The sequence below is a fragment of the Pristis pectinata genome, chromosome 15 (assembly GCF_009764475.1).
Source record: "Pristis pectinata isolate sPriPec2 chromosome 15, sPriPec2.1.pri, whole genome shotgun sequence".
In the NCBI taxonomy this organism is placed as follows: domain Eukaryota; kingdom Metazoa; phylum Chordata; class Chondrichthyes; order Rhinopristiformes; family Pristidae; genus Pristis; species Pristis pectinata.
In genome coordinates, this window is record NC_067419.1 from 38,847,363 (window position 1) to 38,869,752 (window position 22,390).

The 22,390-nt window shown below is 39.0% G+C and overlaps 1 protein-coding gene across 2 annotated transcripts in view; it reads right to left on the bottom strand.

Annotated features, from left to right (window-relative positions):
• Positions 1-22,390, bottom strand: part of lrig3 (leucine-rich repeats and immunoglobulin-like domains 3) — a 51,088-nt gene that overhangs the window by 15,260 nt on the left and 13,438 nt on the right. For both annotated transcript variants that reach the window (XM_052030081.1, XM_052030082.1), the window contains 5 exons: positions 7,141-7,269; positions 3,323-3,466; positions 3,005-3,148; positions 2,474-2,617; positions 332-475 (listed from right to left, as the gene is read on the bottom strand). In XM_052030081.1, coding sequence (XP_051886041.1) covers positions 332-475; positions 2,474-2,617; positions 3,005-3,148; positions 3,323-3,466; positions 7,141-7,269 — 705 coding nt within the window. The remainder of the gene's footprint in view (positions 1-331; positions 476-2,473; positions 2,618-3,004; positions 3,149-3,322; positions 3,467-7,140; positions 7,270-22,390) is intronic.

Consider the following 22,390-nt stretch of genomic DNA (forward strand, 5'->3'; position numbering starts at 1 on the left):
GCTTCTGGATCCTGCATGCATGGCACACTACAGCACAGAGGCATCCAATTGCAGAGGTATTTTTTCTTCTTAGAAAATTCACGAGCGTGCAAAGCCTGATTATGGCACACCTTCAAAACAAGTGGTACAAAAACTTAAAGAGTATGCACCAAATGATAAGACAAAGATGAAAGAGCCTATTTCTTGACACCAAGGTCCTTCATGAAAACAATTAGTGATAATTAAAAAGGTATTCAGACTTTCCATCTAGCAAAAGCAAGCAAATGTAGTTCAAAATATACATACATCATTAAACCATATACTACAAATAAGGAAAACCAAACAAACTTACAGACTGTGTAAACTGGATAGTCCTCCAAAGGCACCATCAGCAATGTAACTCACTTGGTTATTTCCTATATATAACTGGCCAAGCAGGCTCAGACCAACAAAGCTGGAATCCTCTAGACGTGTTAGCTCATTGAATGAGACATCCCTGTCATTGGGAAATAAAGTAAATTTAGCATTTCATACAGAAGGTAAAATGACTACTGCAAAATTCATACCCAGTATATTTAAGTAATCTCAAATCCCATTTTTCTCAGTCCATTAAGTTTATTTAGAGACAGTTATACTACAAAAACTAGGTATGAACAAGTTGGATTCCTGGTCCAGTCATTCAGCAAGGCAGCATGGTTTTACTTTAGTATACCCAAATCTGTGGTGTGGGCAGGGTTATAGTTGATTGATATTTGATGGCCATCAAGAGGAAGAAGGATACATCTAGACCCCAGGTGCAGATGTTTCATGCTGATGGGGAGACTTCCTCCTTATCACTCCATCCAGTATTCAAATAACCTGCAGATAATTATTGTCCCAGGTCATTAAATGACAGCAAATTGTAGAATTCCTTCAGGAGGGAACTCAGAATATGGCTGATAGAAACTTCAATGCTTAGAAGTCCCAGCAGTATCTAACTGACTAAATTAAGTAGGATTGATTTCTTTAAATCTCAGTTTAACAAGTGTTCAAGCTTAGACTGTCAGCTGTACACTAGGGTCTGTTTTGTACTGTAGTAGCAGTGAGCCAGAAAGCCAGACTTTTGCTTAAAGACCATTGCTAGAATATATTCTAAATTGCCCCATGAGAAACCTGCAGGTTTCATTCATTCCTGCTCAGTGGAACCAGAAAGCTGCTTTTATTTGCTGCAATAAATTAGATCCAGTCACCTTGATTATACTATTGAATCAGTATCATATAGCAGGGCCACAGACTTGTAGACCCAGTTTTACCAGCTCCTGGAATCCAAATTAAAAATGTGTGTATATTAAGGTGACAGTTCATTTCCAGGCAGAGTGGGAAAACCACCAATTATCAAAGTGTGAATATTAGAAGTGAAGCAAAGCATTATTATGGATAGGTGGACAAGATGGATCAATGGTCATTCTGCACCTTGAACTGTTAGTAATCTTTGCAATATTTACATTTAGTAAGAATTTGTAATGTTTTACTGTACTTCTCCCACTAGGACATAGAGAAGTAGAAAAGAAGGTGTAGGCTGCTAAGTGATGACCACGCTTGAAGACTTGCCTGAAATGAACAGCCGTGGAAATCCCATACCGTCAACCTGTAGAGTTCTGGGGTCACATGGGTCTGGTTAGTGAAAGCATCAATGGAATGCTTCTTTGGCAATGACTTACTTCATGCCAACAAAAGTCTGCTGGGGTTCATACCCAAAAAGAGCTAAGGATTTTCCTGAGTTCTCCCTCTCTTGCATACAAAGAGCTAATCTAGTACATTTTAAAAAAACAAAGTTAACAATCAACGGCGACACTTGTTCTCAAATCTGTGTATGCTTTGGACAGAGCTTCTATCTTGAGGTCATTGTTATTGCAACTAAAAATTATCCAGCTTCTTGACACTTCTTACCAAAGGCCGCAAGTTATGCAATGTTATTGAAAATAAGTAAATTGACCTTATAAACTCTACCAACATATCAGTAATATCCTTCGAGGTGCTTTGCAGCCAAATGCAGACACCTACACAGGAGCACAGTTCCATAAAAAGCAAGAGACAAATTTGCTTTTGATGGTGTTGGTTGATGGAGTATTGTTGACCATCAGGAAAATTCCTGTTTCTCTTAATGCTGCTATGCATGTAAGCAGGCAGGCAGAGCTTCACTAAATGCAAGGTACAAACCACTGCATGATTTGTATGTTTTTTAGCTAGATTCCTAGATGTTTTCTAAATCACAGGGTATTAAATTACCAACGAATCTCATTTGAGAAGACGGCTCCAAAATTAAAAACAACAAAATCTCACCCACCACAGAACCAACGAGTCATTTGTGGTTTTAAAAGAAGTCTTGCATCTCATAAGAAACACTGCTTTGGTCATCCTCATGAAATCTTTATATAAAAGAAATCTCAATCACAAAGCTAACATTTTGGCATTACGTGCACAAAGGAACTGGAATGGAATAAAAGGTACTCACAGCTCACTGAGTTTTTGGCAGAACTCCCAGGCATCTGGGTTGATCTTGCTGATGGCATTCTGGCTGAGATTAAGTTGCTGCAACATCAGCAAGCCATATAACCATCCTTTCGTTACTTCTGTCAAATTGTTAAAATCCAGTTGTCTGGAAAAAAATTAGCAAGAGAGAAAATATTAGCTTGCATTAGCCTGAAAATGAGGTTTTATTGGTCTTTTACCCATTTGTCATGCAGTTAAAAAGCAATTTAAACACTGAGGCCATGTGGCTGGATTCTCTGGAATGAAAGTCAACTGCCAAAGCTGCGAGGCCAAAAAGGTAGAAAGCAGCTCATTTTACAAACAAGTTTTTACATATTTTGCTGAACCAAGTACTTCTTTGTTTAAAGCAAACTTTGGTTAGTGAAGCCATCTACAAGCTTGTGAACATCCAAACAAAATCTTCCACTACATCTAAATATTTAGAAATTAGTTCTATTTTGGGCAATGTTATCATTCATATACAAAGATTAAATAATTAAAAATCAGTTCTCACAAGATCTCGATGTTACTCAGTCCCCAGAAAGCTCCATCCATGAGCTTACTAATGCCATTTCTTTGTAATCTAAGAGATTTCAAAGCACTAAGTCCTTGAAATGCAAGGCCATCGACTTTTTTAATTTTGTTGCGGCTGAGTTCCCTGCAGCAAAACAATAAGGAAATATTGATCTTACAGCGCAACAACTTGTTCTACTTTAAAGAAAACTAAGTAGGGGGGAGGGGGTTGAGGGGTGTTGATGGAAAAAAAACATTTAAATCAAAAATCTATTTGAAATTTAGTACCTTTTGTAACTTTGGTACAAAATGAACTTACAAATGCTGGAGATGCGGCAGCTTAAACATCTTGGAAGGAATAGCTGAAATTTTGTTCCTGTTCAGCTTCAAGACTTGTAGAGTATTAGAAAGATTGTCAAAGCAACCAGGATCCAGAGAAGTTATTTTGTTATTGTTGATATACCTAAACAACATCACACTTTCAGTTACATAGCTGTAGAAATATTCCAAAAGGCATTTATAGCACTGTTTATTGAACAAATCCAATCTGATTTCCGAATATGGCCAATGGCTCTCTGCCTATCCATTCTCAAAAATAAATCCAGCCTTTTAGACAAGGCGAAGATCAACCAGCCCAGCATCCTTGAGTGCATATCTGCATCCTGCTTAATGGACAAGCATCCTTAAAAACATTAACAGTTTTCTATTAAAAATCTTAATTTCAACGAAACTACATTAGAAATAGTTTTTTTTAAATAAAAACTCAACTCAAAAGGAGCCATAACCTAGCCCTTATCTACTCTCCTATAACTTTACTGCCCTTCGATCCTGCTTAAAACTCTCCCTTCGATCCTGCTTAAAACTCTCCAATCACAAGATCACAAGATAAGGGAGCAGAAGCAGGCCATTCGGCCCATCGAGTCTGCTCCAAGGAAAAGGGAAAAAGAAATGGGGTGGGAAAAAAAGAAAAAAGAAAAAAAAAACTATTCTAATCCCATTTGCCAGCCTTATCCCCATATCCCTTGATACCCTGACTATTTAGATATCTGTCTATCTCCTCCTTGAATACCCCCACTGATCTGGCCTCCACTGCTGTGCGTGGCAAGGAGTTCCACAATTTCACCACCCTCTGGGTAAAGAAACTTCTCCTCATCTCTGTCTTGAAACTGTACCCTCTAATTCTAAGATTGTGCCCTCTGGTCCTGGACACGCCCACCAAGGGAAACAGCCTAGCCACATCTACTCTATCCTTACCTGTCAACATTTTAAATGTCGCTACGAGGTCCCCTCTCATCCTTCTGTACTCCAGCGAGTACAGTCCAAGAGCCGACAAACGCTCATCATACTTAAGCCCTTTCATTCCTGGAATCATTCTCGTAAATCTCCTCTGAACCCTCTCCAACGTCAGCACATCCTTCCTAAGATGTGGGGCCCAAAACTGCGCACAGTATTCCAAATGAGGCCTCACTAGCGCCCCGTAGAGCCTCATCAACACTTCCTTACTTTTATACACTATACCTCTCGAGATGAATGCCAACATAGCATTCGCTTTCTTAACCACCGATCCAACCTGGTGGTTAACTTTTAAGGTATCTTGTACGAGTACCCCCAAGTCCCTTTGTACTACCGCACTATCAATCTTCTCTCCTTCTAGATAATAATCTACCCGCTTATTTCTACTTTCAAAGTGTACAACTGCACATTTCTCAACATTGAATCTCATCTGCCATTTCCTTGCCCATTCTCCTAAACTGTCTAGGTCCCTCTGCATTCTTTCTATTTCCTCTATGCTCCCTACTCCTCCACTTATCTTGGTGTCATCCGCAAACTTAGCCACACAACCATTTATTCCATCATCCAAATCATTGATGTACAAGGTAAAAAGGAGAGGCCCCAACACCGACCCCTGCGGCACACCACTAGTAACCGGTAACCAACCAGAACGAGATCCTTTTATTTCCACCCTTTGCTTCCTGCCAACCAGCCAATTTTCCACCCATTTTGCTACCCTGCCCATAATTCCATGACCTCTCATCTTATTAATCAGTCTCTTGTGAGGCACCTTATCGAAGGCCTTTTGAAAGTCTAAATACACAACGTCTACCGCCTCTCCCTTATCCACCCTACCTGTGATTTCTTCAAAAAACTCCAATAGGTTGGTCAGACAGGACCTCCCCTTCACAAAACCATGTTGACTAGGTCCTATCTTGCCTTGCGCCTCTAGGTATTCGGTAACCTCCTCCTTGAGGATAGACTCCAATAATTTTCCCACCACTGACGTCAGACTAATAGGTCTGTAATTGCCTTTGTGCTGCCTCCCACCTTTCTTATACAACGGAACTACATTCGCTACCCTCCAGTCCTCCGGAACCATGCCAGAATCTATCGATTCCTGAAAAATAATCGCCAATGCCTCCGCTATCTCCACAGCCACCTCCTTCAGAACCCGGGGATGCACCCCATCCGGTCCAGGAGACTTATCAGCCTTAAGCCCCTTTAGTTTTCCAAGCACCTTCTCCCTATTAATCTCAATTGAACTCAGCTCCAATTCGTGAGACTCCTGACTAACGGGCACATTGCTTATGTCCTCCACGGTGAAGACCGATGCAAAATATTCATTCAATTCCCTTGCCATCTCACTATAATCCATTATAATACCTCCTGCACCATTATCAATTGGTCCTATGTCAACCCGTGTCTCTCTTTTATTCCTTATGTATTTAAAAAAACTCTTAGAATCCTTCCGAATGTTGTCCGCCAGCTTCCTTTCGTAACTCATCTTTGCTTTCCTAATGACCTTCTTAGTTTCTCTCTGCAGATTTTTAAAATCGTTCCAATCTTCTGTTTTCCCACTAATTTTTGCTACTTTGTACGCCGCCCCTTTTGCTTTTATTTTATCCTTCACCTCCCTCGTTATCCACATCTGTGCCTTTTTTTCCATTCAAAACCTTTTTTCTTGGAATATATCTATCCTGCATTGTCCTTATTTCCTGTAGAAATTTCTTCCATTTTTCCTCTGCCGTCCCTCCAGCTAACTTACTCCTCCAATCAATTTGGGCCAACTCATCTCTCATACCTTTGTAATTTCCCTTATTCCACTGAAATATCGATATACCAGTTATCAGCTTCTCCTTCTCAAACTTGAAACTAAACTCAATCATATTGTGATCACTTGTTCCCAGTGGTTCCTTTACCTTTAGTTCCCTAATCACCTCGGGTTCACTACACAGCACCCAATCCAAAACAGCCGATCCCCTGGTGGGCTCCTCAATAAGTTGCTCCAGAAAAACATCCCTTAGACATTCCACAAACTCACTCTCCTGAGTACTACCGCCTTGCTGCATTTCCCAGTCCACCTTCATGTTAAAATCCCCCATAATTATCTTCACATTGTCACTCTGACACGCTTTTTCTATCTCAATCTGCAACTTATGGTCCACTTCCTGACTGCTGTTCGGGGGCCTATATATGACTGCTATTATTGTTCTTTTACCCTTGCTATTTCTCAGCTCCACCCATAAGGATTCCACCTCCTCTGACCCAATGTCCTTCCTTTCTATTGATTTTATATCGCTACTAACCATCATGGCCACACCTCCCCCTCTGCCTACCCTCCTATCCTTCCTATATACTGTATACCCCTTGACATTCAGTTCCCAATCACATCCATCATGAAGCCACGACTCAGTGATTGCAACGATGTCATATCTATACCCAATGCTCTTGATCATGCAGTCTGCTGTGGCCTCTCTACCATCAAAGCATTCTTTGAAAACTACCCCTCCCAATCTCCATCTTTCTGATATTGTGTTAATAACACCAAGAAACTCAGGACATTATTCTACATTAAATACACAATAGACAAAATGAATTTGCATTGTAATGGAGTACAACTTGTGTTTGTCATTACAGGTGCTATGCTAGAGGAATCTCAGTGCAGTAACTTGTCTTCCAAAAGTTAGGGGAAATCAATTTACAAGCTGAAAAGCCACTCGAGAAGGATTTTTCATTGTGAAAACATACTCCCTCTATATTCAAAAGATTTTTCTGCTTAGTGTTAAGAACTACCTCTGTGCTTAAGCTCAACTTCTACAGCCTGACCAGAGCATACATTTCAAATTATCCCAATATACTTACAGATATCGAAGTTGTAGAGGAGGAAACTTTTTCAATTCAAAAATCTGGTTGTTACTGAGATCAAGTGTTTCCATGGATTGAAATGGCATCAGCTGTTCAGATAGCACTTCAGCAATTTTGTTATTAGATCTGCAGAGAAAAACAAACAATTGGGCAAAAACCCTTATGGAGATGGAACTTCTGAAATAAAGCAAAGAACCATTCTCAAGATACATGCATAAAATATCAATGCACAATTTTAAGATCAACACAACCTTTTCACATCAGGGACTGCAGATAAATAATTTCAAAGATTTTAATCTAAATTAAATATCAAACAAATTGTAATAGTGCCCAGAGGAAACAAAAAATGTTTGCAATACATGATCCAAATAGCAACACAAGTTCTTAACATGTAACGTTAAAGATGTTTAACATGGAACTGGCCTTTATTAAGCAGTGTTAAGATACAGAATGCTTTACAAAAAGCATTATAGCCTTTGAAAAGTAAATGGTTGACATTGCACAGGCAATAGTCCAAATAAACTCAGAATTCTGATTTGAAACTGTTTGAAATGAAATAAGTGACCCTTGTTCTGTGGGTAGATTAGAAAACCTAAATTTTCCCACCCCTTTTTTTCACGTTTAAATACAGGCAATTAGAATTATACTCATGCCTTACTGCAGGCATAGTGTAGCGGTTAGCGTAATGCTTTACAGTGCCAGCGACCCAGGTTCAATTCTGGCTGCTGTCTGTAAGGAGTTTGTACATTGTGTCTGCGTGGGTCTCCTCCCAGTGCTCCGGTTTCCTCCCACATTCCAAAGACGTACAGGTTAGGAAGCTGTGGGCATGCTATGTTGGCACCAGAAGCATGGCAATACTTGCAGGCTGCCCCCAGAACACTTGATGCAAAAGATGCATTTCACTGTGTTTTGATGTGCATGTGATTAATAAAGATATCTTATGTTATCTAATGGTGGATCCATGCCATTTATGACTAGACATTATGAACAATAAATTTAGTCCTTGTTATCTGCTCTCCCGTAACTTTATTACCCTCCAGCATCATGCAGTAGATAACCTGCATTCCTTCAATGGGTATCCCAGGGCAGTTACCAGTTCTGACAACTTTTGGGGTCTCTTCATTTTCTTGAGCATTGCACAGTACACACTTCATCCAACTGTCCCTCTAAATTACAACACTGCTATGTGAAAAGATACTATTTGCATTGCTAAGGTTCCACCTGACTCAGATAGCAGAACGGCACAGAGAAGACCCCACACACGACAGTGAAGCGTGCAATGAGTCAGAAATGATGCACTGTGAATCCACCAGAGGGGTAGAATTAAAAATTGATTTCGAAACAGATACAAACGGATACTCAAAACTGAGGGGTTCTGTTAGACAAGCTGCATAAAGTTTCCACTGGTTATTGAGTCAATAACCAAAAAGCAAAAGGACATGCAGATAGGTTAATAGAAATGTTATTTTGTGCATTAAAATCTCAATAGATTAAAATGGTCCTTCATCTAAATTTACTATCATTTGATGGTACCGAGTCAGAGAAAACATTAATGGGCTCCCCTAAAACCTCCTACTGAATGACCAATTCTACAGTGCATACTCTACTTCACATCAAAATCTAAAACCTGCAAGTTTATGGATGTTTAACTTTCAATCTATGGTATATTTAAATGGAGTCTATGTACGGTAAGAAGCATAACAATGGCAATATATTCAGTAAACTGTTTCAATATAGTTCCATGCTTTATTCAGCTCTACTTGTAAGCATTAGCTTCATTAACTATATAGTTGCTTTAAATTTCACGATTCTGCTATGCCAATATGTTAACATTATTTTCCTTCATATTAACATTTTGATAAACTAACCACACTCATGGCTATGAATATCTGATACCTCAATCCTTTGATGAAAACAAAGCTCCTCCAATCTGATTGGTGTGATTGGGTAGCTTTACAGTGATACCACTGATAACACAAATAAGACTTAAGTTTTGAGATAAGATAAGATGTTTTTACTCACATATACATCAAAACACAGTGAAATGCATCTTTTGCATAGAGTGCTCTGGGGGAAGCCTGCAAGTGTCGCCACACTTCCAGCACCAGTGTAGCATGCCACAACTTCCTAATCCATGCATCTTTGGAATGTGGGAGGAAACTGGAGCACCCAGAGGAAACCCATGAAGACTGGCAAAACCCCTTACAGACTACGGCTGAAATTGAACCTGGGTTGTAACAGTGTTACGCTAACTGCTACACTACTGTGCCTGCCCGCCCTTACACTGTTACAATACAAATTACATACAATAAGCCAACAATCCACAAAAGGTATGTTTCAGGCTATAACTACTACAACCAAAAAGGGATCACAATACCACTACATGGTACAACCTAGAACATGTGTCTAATTTCAGACCCTGGTCCTCATTAAATCACCCTAGCTCAAAGCAGTGAAGTTTGCTTTACTGTTGAGCTACGAAGAGGAAAGATACATTTGCTTCATCTTGATCCCCTGCCAGCAATTCTGCTACAAGAATCATTGTGGAGAGTGTGCTTGGCTTTTATGGCAGAACAACATTATGCACCCTATTCACACGATGACCCATGAAACTGCATTGTCACACGAGTTACCTTAGTGAGAGCACTGGAAAGAGGGGTGCAATAACAATGGGTGAGCAAGTTAATGGATTATTTTAACCAACTATATAACATTCCAAAATTTACAAAGAACAGGAGACAATTTAGTCCATTACATGTATGCTGGCTCTGTGAAGCAATGCTCAAATTTAGTTGTACATTATGATCACTAACACTGCAAATTAGGCCTGAAAACTAGGTCAGAAAACACCCAATTGCTTTTGATCAGATCTATTCAAATCTATGCCAATAGATACCTGTGGTGGCCTGAATGAATACTTTGCGTCAGTATTCACCGGGGAGAAGGATGGAGAGTTAGATGTGGTGTATACTGGTAGTCTCAACATGTGCGCATCAGGAAAGAGGGTGTGTTAGAGATATTGACGCATATTAAGGTGGACAAATCCCAGGGCCTGATGAGGAGCCTTGTCAATAGCAGGAAAACTGGAAAAATCTCCTAGAGATAGGATTTATGATCAATTGGAAATGAGGAACAGATTACTGGGAGTCAGCATGGGAAATCCTGCCTTACAAATCTGACTGAATTTTTTTTTAATTGGTTGTGTTACTAAAAAAAATTGATGAAGGCAGGACAGTAGGCATGATATACATGGGTCTTAGCAAGGTTTTTGACAAAGTCCTGCATGGTAGGCTGGTCCAAGTTGTTTTGGCAAACTGGATCCAAAACTGGCTTGGCGATAGGAGAGAGAGGATATTGGTGGAGAGTTGTTTTACTGCAAGTCAGTAACCTGTGGCAGATTGTAGGGAGTGGTGCTTAGACCTTCGTAGTTTGTCATATTTTATTTCCATGAGAACGTCTATGGTCTAATAAGTTAGTTTTCTGAGGACATGAAGGTTGGAGTTGCAGATAGCAAGGATGGTTGCCTAAAGATAAAGTGACAAAGATCAGCTGGAAAATTGGGCAAAGGTGGCAGATGGAATTTAATCTAGACAAGAGGTAATGAATTTTGGGCCATCTAATGTTGGCAGGACATGTATATCATAAATGGCAGGGACCTTGGAAGCATTGATGTACAGAGTCCAAGTTTATAACTCCCTGAAAATGGTAACATAACGGAAGTAGCAGCGGCAGCATTTAGCTTGTTTACCTTCATGGGGAGGGACACTGAGTATAAGAATTGGGATGTCATATTGCAGTTGTACAAGACATTGGTTAGGCCACACTTAGAATATTGTGTGCAGTTCTGGTCACTGCTCTATATAAAGGATGTGTTAGCACTAGAAAAATTGCAGAAGAGATTCACCAGGAAATTATAAAGACATAGATAGGGTAGATACTCTTTCCTTGCTCCCCCCCCCCCCCCCCGGGAGAGGTGTCAAGTACTAGAGGGCAATGGTTTAAGGCAAGAATGGGAAAGTTTAAAGGAGATTAATGAGGCAAGTTTTTTTTAGAAACACAATGGTAGGTGCCAGGAATTCACTGTCAGGAGAAATGGTGAAGCAAATACAATAGCATTGTTTAACAGGCTCTCAGACAGGAACATGAACAGTAGGGAATGGAGGGATTTAGATCACGTGCAAGTGAATGTGCAATTCAGATAGGTTTCATGGTCCACACAGACATCATGGGGCAAAAGGTTTGTTCCTGTGCTGTATGTACTATTCTATGTTTTATCATCCATCTCCAAGTTTAATATTATGTCAGCAGCACCATCTTTCTTGTGCAGTTGTAATGATGATGTGTCACAATCATTATGTATACAGCTTAACTGTTTTAGAGAACATGATACAAATTGCATTACATGAGCAAGCAGTTAATCTGTCAAGGTTACTCTACACAGGTGCCTGCTCAGAACATGCACAAATGCCAATGTTCGGGGTACAGGGTGGTGGAAGGTTATAGAGTGCCAGCATTACTTATTGAATTCAGAAGAGCAGTCTTCAGTGCTATTTCATCACTAGGCTTGTACTGGATTTCAAATAGTTAATAACTATTGAATAGGCAATGTAACCGAGTCCAAATAAACGTGACAATCTACAATGCATACAGTATCAAAACCAAAGTAATCTCAAGAGCAAAGTCCAATTTCTGTGTTACAAACTGGAAAAGAAAAACCATTAGTTATTTTACATCAAAAAGAGGAAAAGATGGATTAATCAAATCCACAACTTAAGAATGTAGAACCAAAACAAAAATCATGGACTCTATGCTTCAACTGCGTATCCCACAACACCATTTTTCCACTTTCAAATAAAAACTTCTTCCAAGTGCTTAACCATATCCTAAGTTTGCAGATACAATCAAATCTCACTGCCTCCCTTCATAGTCCATTCCATATAATCAATATTTTTGGAAAACATGGATGCAAAATAGTTAGTTTGTTTAAAAGGGTAAAGAACCTAAACCAGGATGCAATTTAAAATATAGGCATAAGAAAAGGGCACAATGCACTGCTGTGGCTACCAAAGTAGGATTTCTAACCCACACGTGTATAGATGCAGTTGCACAAAATCTCACTGGTGACAGCCTCATCCATATGTAACTTTTCATAAGACAATGTTTTGATCCAGGCATGAAAAATTTGGCATTTGAGTAGAGATTTCAAGGGGACCTTCCCCCAACTACCAGCCCCCCACCACATACACAAAAGCATATAGACCTGTTGTCAGAAATGCTCCAAAGTTTTAATGGAAAGCTGCCTTTAAACAGTTATGCTGCAGCTAAAGATTAGATGCAGCTCTAAAACCAAAATAGTATTGATCAAGGTACACAGACAAAATGATAAGTGAGTGACATTATGCCCAAATGCTTTTGGGGAATAACAAAACTTTATTACATTATGATAAATTGCTGCTATATTTTTATAATAATTTCAAACAAAAAAACTATAATTGGAAATAATTTCATAAACTTCTGAATCAAAACAGGGGTAAGACTTATTTTAGTGCTTGTTTGAGAAAATAAACAAGTCTCATCGAACACAAGATCATCCTGGGCTCAATAACAAGGCACTCTGAAAAGATGTAGAAGTTATTCTTTTTTCAGTTGCTTCACAGAAGCAGCACTTGGTCATTTGGATGCAAGATTTTACCTTTGACTTTAGGAAGTTCAGTAGTAAATGCATCCAAGCAGAAATGTCACAAACACACTGTTTATTTCTCACATTTTCTGCTGAACTCTGAAAATGCCAATTATTAATAAAAACAAGATTAGAAATTCTTAAGATTCATCTATGCAGGGAAAATAAACCTTAACTAAAACCAAAATGCTAATTACAATCAGATTCTTGGTGTACACACATCTGGATATACAACCCTGGTTCTCTGCAGGTCTGACATATGGTGGTTGCCACACATGCTTAGTTAAGTCAAATGGCAAGCAGCAGACATCTTGACATCACTTGCACAAAATTTCTTTGTGCATTCTAGACCTGCAAACACCATGGACCACCCAGATCAAAGCAGACACAATTATAACATTGTAGGAAGGTATGCTTTCAAATCCATGAAGTTTGCTCTCCTCCATTCTCACAGCCCTTGACAACACATGAGATTAGCAACCCTCTACAGCTCCTGGGCAGCACTGTGGTGCAGCAAGAAGACCTGCTACCTCCGTTCTGATGACCCAGTTTCAAACTGACCTCAGACCTTAGTGAAGTTTGCACATTCTCCCTGCAATTGTGTGGGTTTCCTTCAGGTCTTCCCATTTCTTCCCACATCTCAAAGATTAATTTAGGTTAATTAGCCACTGTAAATTGCCCCAAGTGTGAAAGGGAGTGTAGGAACTGGGGTCGGCAAGGGTGGTGCAGCTAATAGAGCCGCTGCCTCACAGCGCAGGAAACCTGGGTTCGATCCCGACCCGCGCGAGAGTGTGGAGTTTGCACGTTCTCTGTGACCCTGTGGGTTTCCCTAGGGTGCTCCAGTGTCCTCCTGTGCCCTAATGATGTATGGGCTGGTAGATTAATTGGTTGCTGTAAATTGCCACCAAAGTGTTGGTGAGTGGTAGAATCTGTGCAGGAGTTGACAAGAATGTGGGGAGAGTAAAATAATGGGATCAACGTAGGATTGGTGTAAGTGGGTGGTTGCTGGTCAGCACGGACCTGGTGGGCTGAATGGCCTGTGTGCTCTCTCTGTGAACTGAAAACAGTAGAGTCTAGAAGTGAATGGAAATGGGAGGAGAATAGAATGAGTTAGGGTAGGATTAGTGTAACAATTGGGTGTTTGATGGCTATCACAGATTCAGTGGATGATAGGGCCTGTTTTCACTGTTTCCATGCAACACCCACACGCCCCCCCCCCCAAAACACTTTCTCTTTAGAAAGATGACTTTAGCTCCCAGATGCCCCTTCCCTGGAGGCAATTCTATTCCCAAAGCCTCCAATCCCAGGCCCAATCCTCATTAGTGGTTGGGGACCAATAAGCTGTTGTCTACTTTATCCACCTGCTCCACCAGTGCAGAACTGGCAGAAAAAAGGTCTCACACAAGAGTGTATATGCAAGGTCTATTCTAATCGTACACAATGCCCAGGGCATGTCACAGAATTAGACTCTCAGCAAAGGTTGGTGGAGAGAGCAGAACTCTCAAAACAGGAATGGACCTACCATCAATACCATGGTGAAATGAAGTAACAGATTGTGAACTAGCATGCAAGATCTAGTTCAGCAAGATCTTCCTGTCATAAATGATTCAATGAACCATAAAGTGAAATACAATCATCAGTGACTACTCATTTATTTTAATATTAGAAATCCCTTAGGTTTCTATAACCGCACCAACATTTATGGTATCAACATTGGCACCAAATGCCTAAAACTTCAAGTCTACTGAACATTTGCAGCACAGGAAATTATGTAATAATGCAATTTAAACCAAAAAAATACCTACATGCTGAAAAGCTTTTCTTTTTCTCTATACATTTTGTTTACACCCATTTTGAAAGTTATATTGGACTTGAAAGGAATGCAGTATAGATTAATCTGAATGATACATGGACTCCCAGGGTTAAATTACAAAGGGAGGTAATTTAGAAAGTTACAGGATACTTTGATTGAAGCTTTCAAGACATTAAAGAGAACTGATAGGCCAGACAAAATGAAATTACTACACTAGATTGAGGAATCTAGAATTAGGGGCAGAGCCTATAATTCAAAGTTGAGAATTTTTAGGGCTGAAGTTAGGAATCAATACTCTATGCAGAGGATGGTAGCAATGTTGAAATCTTCTGCAAATGGCAATTGAAAGTCAATTGGTCATTTAAAAACCTGAAATTGGTAAGATTTTTCCCTAGTGAAAGTATTGAAGTTTGAAGAAAAAGCAGGGTACATGGTACTAGATCACAAATCAGCTGTGACCTTGTTAAACAATAAAACAGATCTAAGTAGTTAAATGTTCTATCACCATCATTCTTCACCAACTCTACTTGGAATCCCAATACATTGCTCACAGTCCAGAGTTGGAATAGGGCGAAAAGTCATTTCTCAAGTCATGTATTTGTGGAAGATTTAAAATTGAGGATTGCAGTCTTAAAAGCAAAGGCCAACAATGCATCAAAAAAAGAACAAATCACTACATTTCTGCTCTATGAAAATCATTTCCTAAAACAATGTCAAGTGACCACCACTCATTCAAATATCTTCTGGAAAATTCATCAAGTCTCCAACCTTTAAAGCTCTTTTACCTTCTGTTTATTGTTCACTTGAGAATGCTTTTTTTTTAAATAAAAGGTATAAAATGCCATTTGTTCCATAGATTATATACTCTGCCAAAAAGAGTAGATTAGTTAATACAAGTAAAGCCACATTTGCAGACTTGCTTCACTACAAGTCATTTTATTTTGCATAAGCCCTGTTGCATAACCTGCAAAAGAGGGAAACAAATGGAACAATTTTTCTATAATACATGGAGTCCAGTACAACTGTAAACCACTTGCCTTTTTGATCCAACATGATAACTAAGTTTTACCTGGGTCCTTAAGACAAATGAAATGTAACTAAAAGAGGTCCATTAGACTAATCCCTAGAATGAGAGTGTTGTCCTATCACAAGTGGCTAACAAGGTTAGTTCTATCAACTTGAGTTTAGAAGAACGAGGGGTGATCTTATTGAAAGATACAAGATCCTAAAGGGGCTTGACAGGGTAGATGTTGGGGTGTTTGCATGAGTGGGGAGTTTCAAACAGGGGACATGGTTACAAGAGTGCAGTCATTAAAACCTGAGGTGCGTAGGAAATTCTTCTCACAGAGGGGAGGCAAATTTTGGAATTCTGTACATTAGATGGTTGCAGAGACTAGAACATTGGAGGTATTTAAAGATGTAGATAAATTTTTGAAAAGGTCAGGGAATTCAGAGCTATGGAGAACTGGCACAGAAGTTGAAGCCTGGGGCAGATCAGCCATGAACATATTGAATGGTGGGGTAGGCTTGAGGGTGGCCTACTCCTGCTCTTATTTTCCTGTATTCTTGTCTTGGATTTGCAATATGGTACTTGGCAATACAATGCAGAAGTGGTGAGTCTCTGTAAAAACCATAGGAAATGCATATTGTAAACTGAAACCTCTGTATGCACTTATAATGGACTCTTTGTGAAGAATTAAACCTGAATATCCAGTCTGAATTTGGACACTAACCCAACTATTCAAGCTTCAGCCTGCTTGTATGAACTGTCAGCACATTCAAAACAGCTTTCATGCAGTTTTGCCTCAGGTTGCTCAGATCAGAACTATAATGACTTGAGACTACTTCTGAACCGTAGAAGCCCAAAAGAGTGAGGCAAGTTGCTATTTCTACCAGCTTTACTATTCTACGTATTAGTTTGGCTGGACGTGCACATTTGCAGATCTTCATTTAAATGGTACTGATTTCTGCTTTGACATGTTCCAGTCTAAGAAGTCTGCCAGCAGTGGTACTCAAGGATCACCGATTCTCTAACTGTGCATTAGCATGAAATCAATAGCTCTAAATTTTACTCAAACTTGCCAGAATTGTTACAGCTGACAGCCGAATGAACCAATTTCACAGAGTCTTCCCAGCTTTATTAAATCCACCAAATTTTCATTGTATTAGAATTTGTGCAATTACATGAATTAACAGGACAAAAAAATATTTAAAAAAATTACATGGATTAGTTCCAAATTTAAATCCATTAAATTATGCTAGTTTAGTTAACTCTGAAGGCAACTGTATGCGTAACTAACTGCAGCACCTATGGAAGAGCAGGAGAAAGCAAAAAGATAGTACCACTTTGGGAATCCCCTTTCCATCCAAAGGGGAAGCAGCCTGACCTTCTCTTTCACACTCTGCCTGTGTAGAATTTTCTACATTTCCATTCATCTGTCCAATTTTAAACAATTTACGCACTTTGCTTTAACTGTAATTCATTGCAGGAGGAATTCCTAATCGATCTTTTTTTTTTCCCCCTCTCTCATATTCTCCTACTCTGGTCTGCTATACAACATCCTTAAATGCAAGTGTATGTGTTTCTGCACTAGGACAAGACAAGATATGATGCCTTTCTGGTTAAAATATATGGAGATAAACATACATTTAAGACTCAAGTGAAAAAGGGACATTTAGACAATACACTGGAGGGGAGCTACTTTTGTGATTGATAATGCCGTACAAGGAAATTAGTGATGTGGGGGGGGGGGGGGGGGGGGGGGGGGGGGGGGGGGGGGGGGGGGGGGGGGGAGAAAAGTAGATTCATTCCAGAGTCATCATGAAGGTTAACATGAAATCATAGGTATACTATGCAAATACAACTTTTAATTTCTTCCCCCAATCCCACCTAGTATTAGCATATTTTGCATTTTGTTTCTCTTGGATAAGCCTCCATCATGATGAACCGACAATACCACTTCACAGCTCACTTCTGGGAGGTCTACATCAGCTGACATTGAACTTCTACTTATAATCCGCCTCCTTGCAATAGAATTGCTTGGTAGGGGTTAAAATGAACTCAGTGCACTGAATGAGTCAAACTGGCACACTTGGTACAGCACAGTGTACCAATAAACATGAAATATTTCATAGCACATCATTTCTTTAAAATCTCATGTCTCATCTACAAATTGAGAAACCACTAGATTATAACACTCTGAGCAAAAAGTTTCTTTTGAATTAAAATTCCAGTACCATGATTTGATTTCTGGAAATAATGCAGCTGGAAATAAACCGCGCTCAAAGGATGCATTTATACTAATGATAATTTTGTGCAACTGACTTTTTTTTGTATTTAAACAATAGATAAAGTTACCACCTGAATGAAACAAACATGTTTTCTCAGCCTTCTTTGACCCATCACCCAGTGGTGAGTGCATTACAAATAAGCTCAGTTTTCTGAGGTCACAGATTGAGGTGAATGGTATAGTTTGCCTAACTTTGGGGGAAAGTAATGGCGTTGATTCATCTTGTATAAGATCTAAAGACCATCCAGAAGGAATTCCAAATGCTTTGGATTTAGACACTGCAAATATACAAGATCAAGTACAGAATTTCACAGATTCCAAGTGTGAAAAGGTATCTTGATAGGGTCCATCTCAGACTTGTACTGTTAAAGCCTACTCTCCATTGTGTCGATCTTCAGTGTACAAGAGGAAACAAAAGAACTTTTCTCTCCTGTTATTTTAGAACATCTAGTGCCAGATGTGTGCTCCAATTACACTGATAGGCAGATTTTATAGATCAGTAATTTGCAAAAGGAAACTATTGAGCTCAAGGAGAAAATTACATTTTTAATTTTTGGGGACTGAACCTGCATCCAAGTATAGCAATGGTCAACATGTTCAATTTAAAGACATACCACAATGTAAACCTGCAGAGACAAAGTGAGCACTCAGTCTACAACAAAAAGGAAATAAACTGCCCCAAATCACTCACCTATACAACTGTTCTAGAGCTACCTATAAATTTTAATGAAAATCAATTCAGATAGTTCATGGTACTTCTAGACTTAATGAAGTGTCTTCCAAGGATGCAATATGAAGTGGTTGATTTTAATTATGATAGAACACACCAAACTAAACTTTCAATAAATCATCTGCAATGAGAACATTATTGGTAGCTGATGTTTCAAATACTGTCACTGTTGTACATCTTTATACCACAGGCTAAATAATACTGACACTATTTCCAACTCCTATGTTTAAACTATTTTTCGATTTGTTGTTAACACCAAAGGAGAAATATTTCATATGTTATATCAAATAGAGTTGTACAACATAAATACACAAAGTTGCAATTTTTAAGCATTGGTCAATCTTATGCCATCAGAGTCCTTCAAAAGACTTTTGCTAAATAAAAGTTAATAAAAATGCAACAAGTATAACATCACTTAATGCAGGCTTCATTCTGGGTCACCGCCCAAGCCACAGACAGCATTACTCCAGTTTCTTTAAACCATTTGTTTATCTCAATTTTCCAAGTCTCAGATCAATAAACAGTCAATCTCCTGACAGTTAACATTCCTCCCTTCCTTCTTCACATTTCTACAATTTAAAGAAATCACCTCATTTTATTATGACCCAGATGTGTTAACACACATCAAAGCTGCATGCACCACAAGGTAAAGCTGTGCACTGTTATAGAGCCATTTAGTGTTATTCTCGTAAACTTTGTCATTTGTTCATAATTGAAATTTACATTTTAAATCACAACAGACTTAAAAAAAAAGTAATGTCGTTCAAGAAAGTCAAAAGGAGATCTAAAAACTCTCTTAGCAAAACCAAATGTATTCAGAGTTTTATACAGTCACACACAATTCATAATCAGGAACAATAAAGTAAATGTGCTGGGGGTGCTCTGCAAGAAACCAGCAAGTTTCAATGATGTTCATTATGCACAAAATAAGGAGCTAGGTGCATCAAAAACCTCATGCAGTGTTTGATATGCAACATATACGAATGCTGGAAGCATACTTTGACAATCATACTGTTCTGCTGCCAGAATGCTACAAAGAACAACTGATAACCTTAAATTTTATTGTAAAATTTACCTGATTATCAATTACTGAAGTTTGTAATTAAAATTGAGGCAGACTTCAAATATTGTCTGCTTTTCTCCTTTACTATTGGAAAACCCATATTCATATCATGTGTCACTTAGCTCTTATTCAAGCAGTACTGCAGACACACTGGCTACACTAACTGACCTGGGCCCAGTAAAAACAAACCCCAATAAATCACCAGATGCAAGTAATTGAGTTGTGATCAGATTAATTAATTGAATAGTTTCCCGGGAATTTGTTACCTAACCCTCAAAACACAGCTCATTTTGAAGTAATAATCCTAGATGTTAACTGCAGACTAAAACCTGAGATACAATACTTGCTATGTGAAAGAAAGTTTGATTAGCTGAACTTGGGAATCTTGCTACAAATGAACATATGGAGGTAGTACAGCTTTTGCCTGAAGAAAACCTGATTAGCTTGCACCCCATGTTTATCTGGTAACATTCAGTACTAATTCAAAAAATTTATTTCATCTTATGCCTCAGAGTCTTCAAAGTGTAGAATGACTGTTTTTCATTAAAGACACGAAGGAATAAAAGATTTCATATTATGGTTTACAAATGTGTGTTCCTTCTCCAATAGGAAATGCCACACATGCAGTGTAGGATGTGCCAAAGTTGAAAATAAAGATGCAATTACACGAAGTACAGCTTCAGAATCCTTCAACAGGAATACACAAAACTACACACATTACAGCAAAAACTGCCACTTTTCCCTTGTCCCAAGGAATTGAAAATCTCAGAAAGGCAAGCAAATTCCTTTGTTTAGAAAATTCGGCTGGGTTTCTATTGGTATCAATGAAAATACTACCCAGCCGATTCAGCAACTCCAGGAAAGATGGAAACGCCAATACTTTTCCAAAATGAAAGAGAATGTCCAAGATGAGCCTTATTTGCTTATACCAAAACTTGCACAAAGACCTATGTTTAGGGGCAGTGGACAATATGGATTCAACAATAAATTGCCTTAGTTTCCTTTTCATCAACCACACACAAAGACTTAGCTCACTTTGTACATGGGCTATAGACCAATCCACTAGTTTCATGGTCTGTTAAACATTTGAGGTGAAACAACCTTCACCCATCATTGATTTAATTCAGGCATTATGGTGTGGTCTTCTTGTATACTCACCTCTTACATTGCTTTGTTTCTCATAGAAAACTTCTGCATGAAGTGTTCGAAATCTTCATTGAAGATTTAGGTAGAAATAAATGCATATTCACTGATTCCTCATTGGAAAATTCTTGAAGCTGAAAGACAGAGGGATCTAGGACCCACTGCTTTCCCTAGCTTAACAACAGCCTTCTACACTTACACATGATGAATAGCAAATAGCAAACACAGCCTAAAAACGCAGGATGCACTGGCTTTGGTGGACTTGGAGGACAAAAAAAAAGTTTTTTTTAAAAACTATAGGTCACTCAAGATCTACACAGATAACAGTACATTACAGTAAACACAGAATCAGAGTTGTACAGCACAGAAATAGGCCCTTCGGCCCAGCATGTCCATTCCAATTGTTATGCCTAAATGTCAGGTATGGCTTTCTGATGCACACTTGAATTCAAGACAGAGCATGAAAGTCCTCATTTTAGAGTATTGGGAAAACCTGGACTGACACTCCAGTACAGTACTGAGGGAGTGCTCTATACTGTCAGAGGGACAGTGTTTCAGATGAAATAGTAAACCATTGCCCCAGCTGCCCTTTCAAGTGGATATCGGATTCAGTGCACTATTTCAAAGAGGTCATTATCTCACTGCTGTTTGGAAGACCATGCTGTGTGCAAATTTTCTGCCACATTTACTATGTTGCAACAGTGACTAAACTTTAAAAGAAATTCATTATGCTGCTGAACACAGTGAAATTTTTTTGGCACTATATATAAACTGAAGTGGGAAACAATGAGTTTGCTGGGTTTAGTTTGAAAGTGAGAATACTGATGGCATATTTTGGCACAGTGTAAAAGTTTAGAGTCATAGAATTGTACAGCAATGGAAACAGGCTATTCAGCCCAAATCATCCATGCCAGTGGGAACTCTTGTGTTAATCCCATCTCCCAGCACTTGGTCCATAGCCATACATGCCTAAGTAGTTCAAGTGCTTATCTAGACACTCCTTAAATGGTATCAGTGACCCAGCTCCAACCACTCTCTGGTGGAAGGTCCCCCTTATATACCCTCCAAATCTCTTCCCTTTTATCCTGTATTTATATCCTCTAGTAAGGAGTAGAGTTTCCTGCAGTCTACCCCATCTCTACTCAATTTTATATTCCTCAACCATGTCCTTTCTTAACCTTTTCTCTTCCAGAGAGATCACACACATTTTCTCCAGCCTCTTCGCAACTGAACTGCTCCATCCCAGCAACAACCTCGTGAATCTTCTCTGCACACTCTACAGCACCATCACATCCTTCCTATAGCATGGCAACCAGAACGGCATGAAGTACTCCAGCCAAGATCTGACCAAGGTTTTATAAATTTGCAACATGACCTCCCCAATTCCATATTCAATGCCTCAAATAACTAAGGCCAGCATCCAAAGTTCCTTCATAACTATGTTATCTACATGTGTTGCCACCTTCAATGATCTATGAACTTTTACTCCAATGTCCCTCCATTTCTCAAGACCTTGGTGTATATTCTA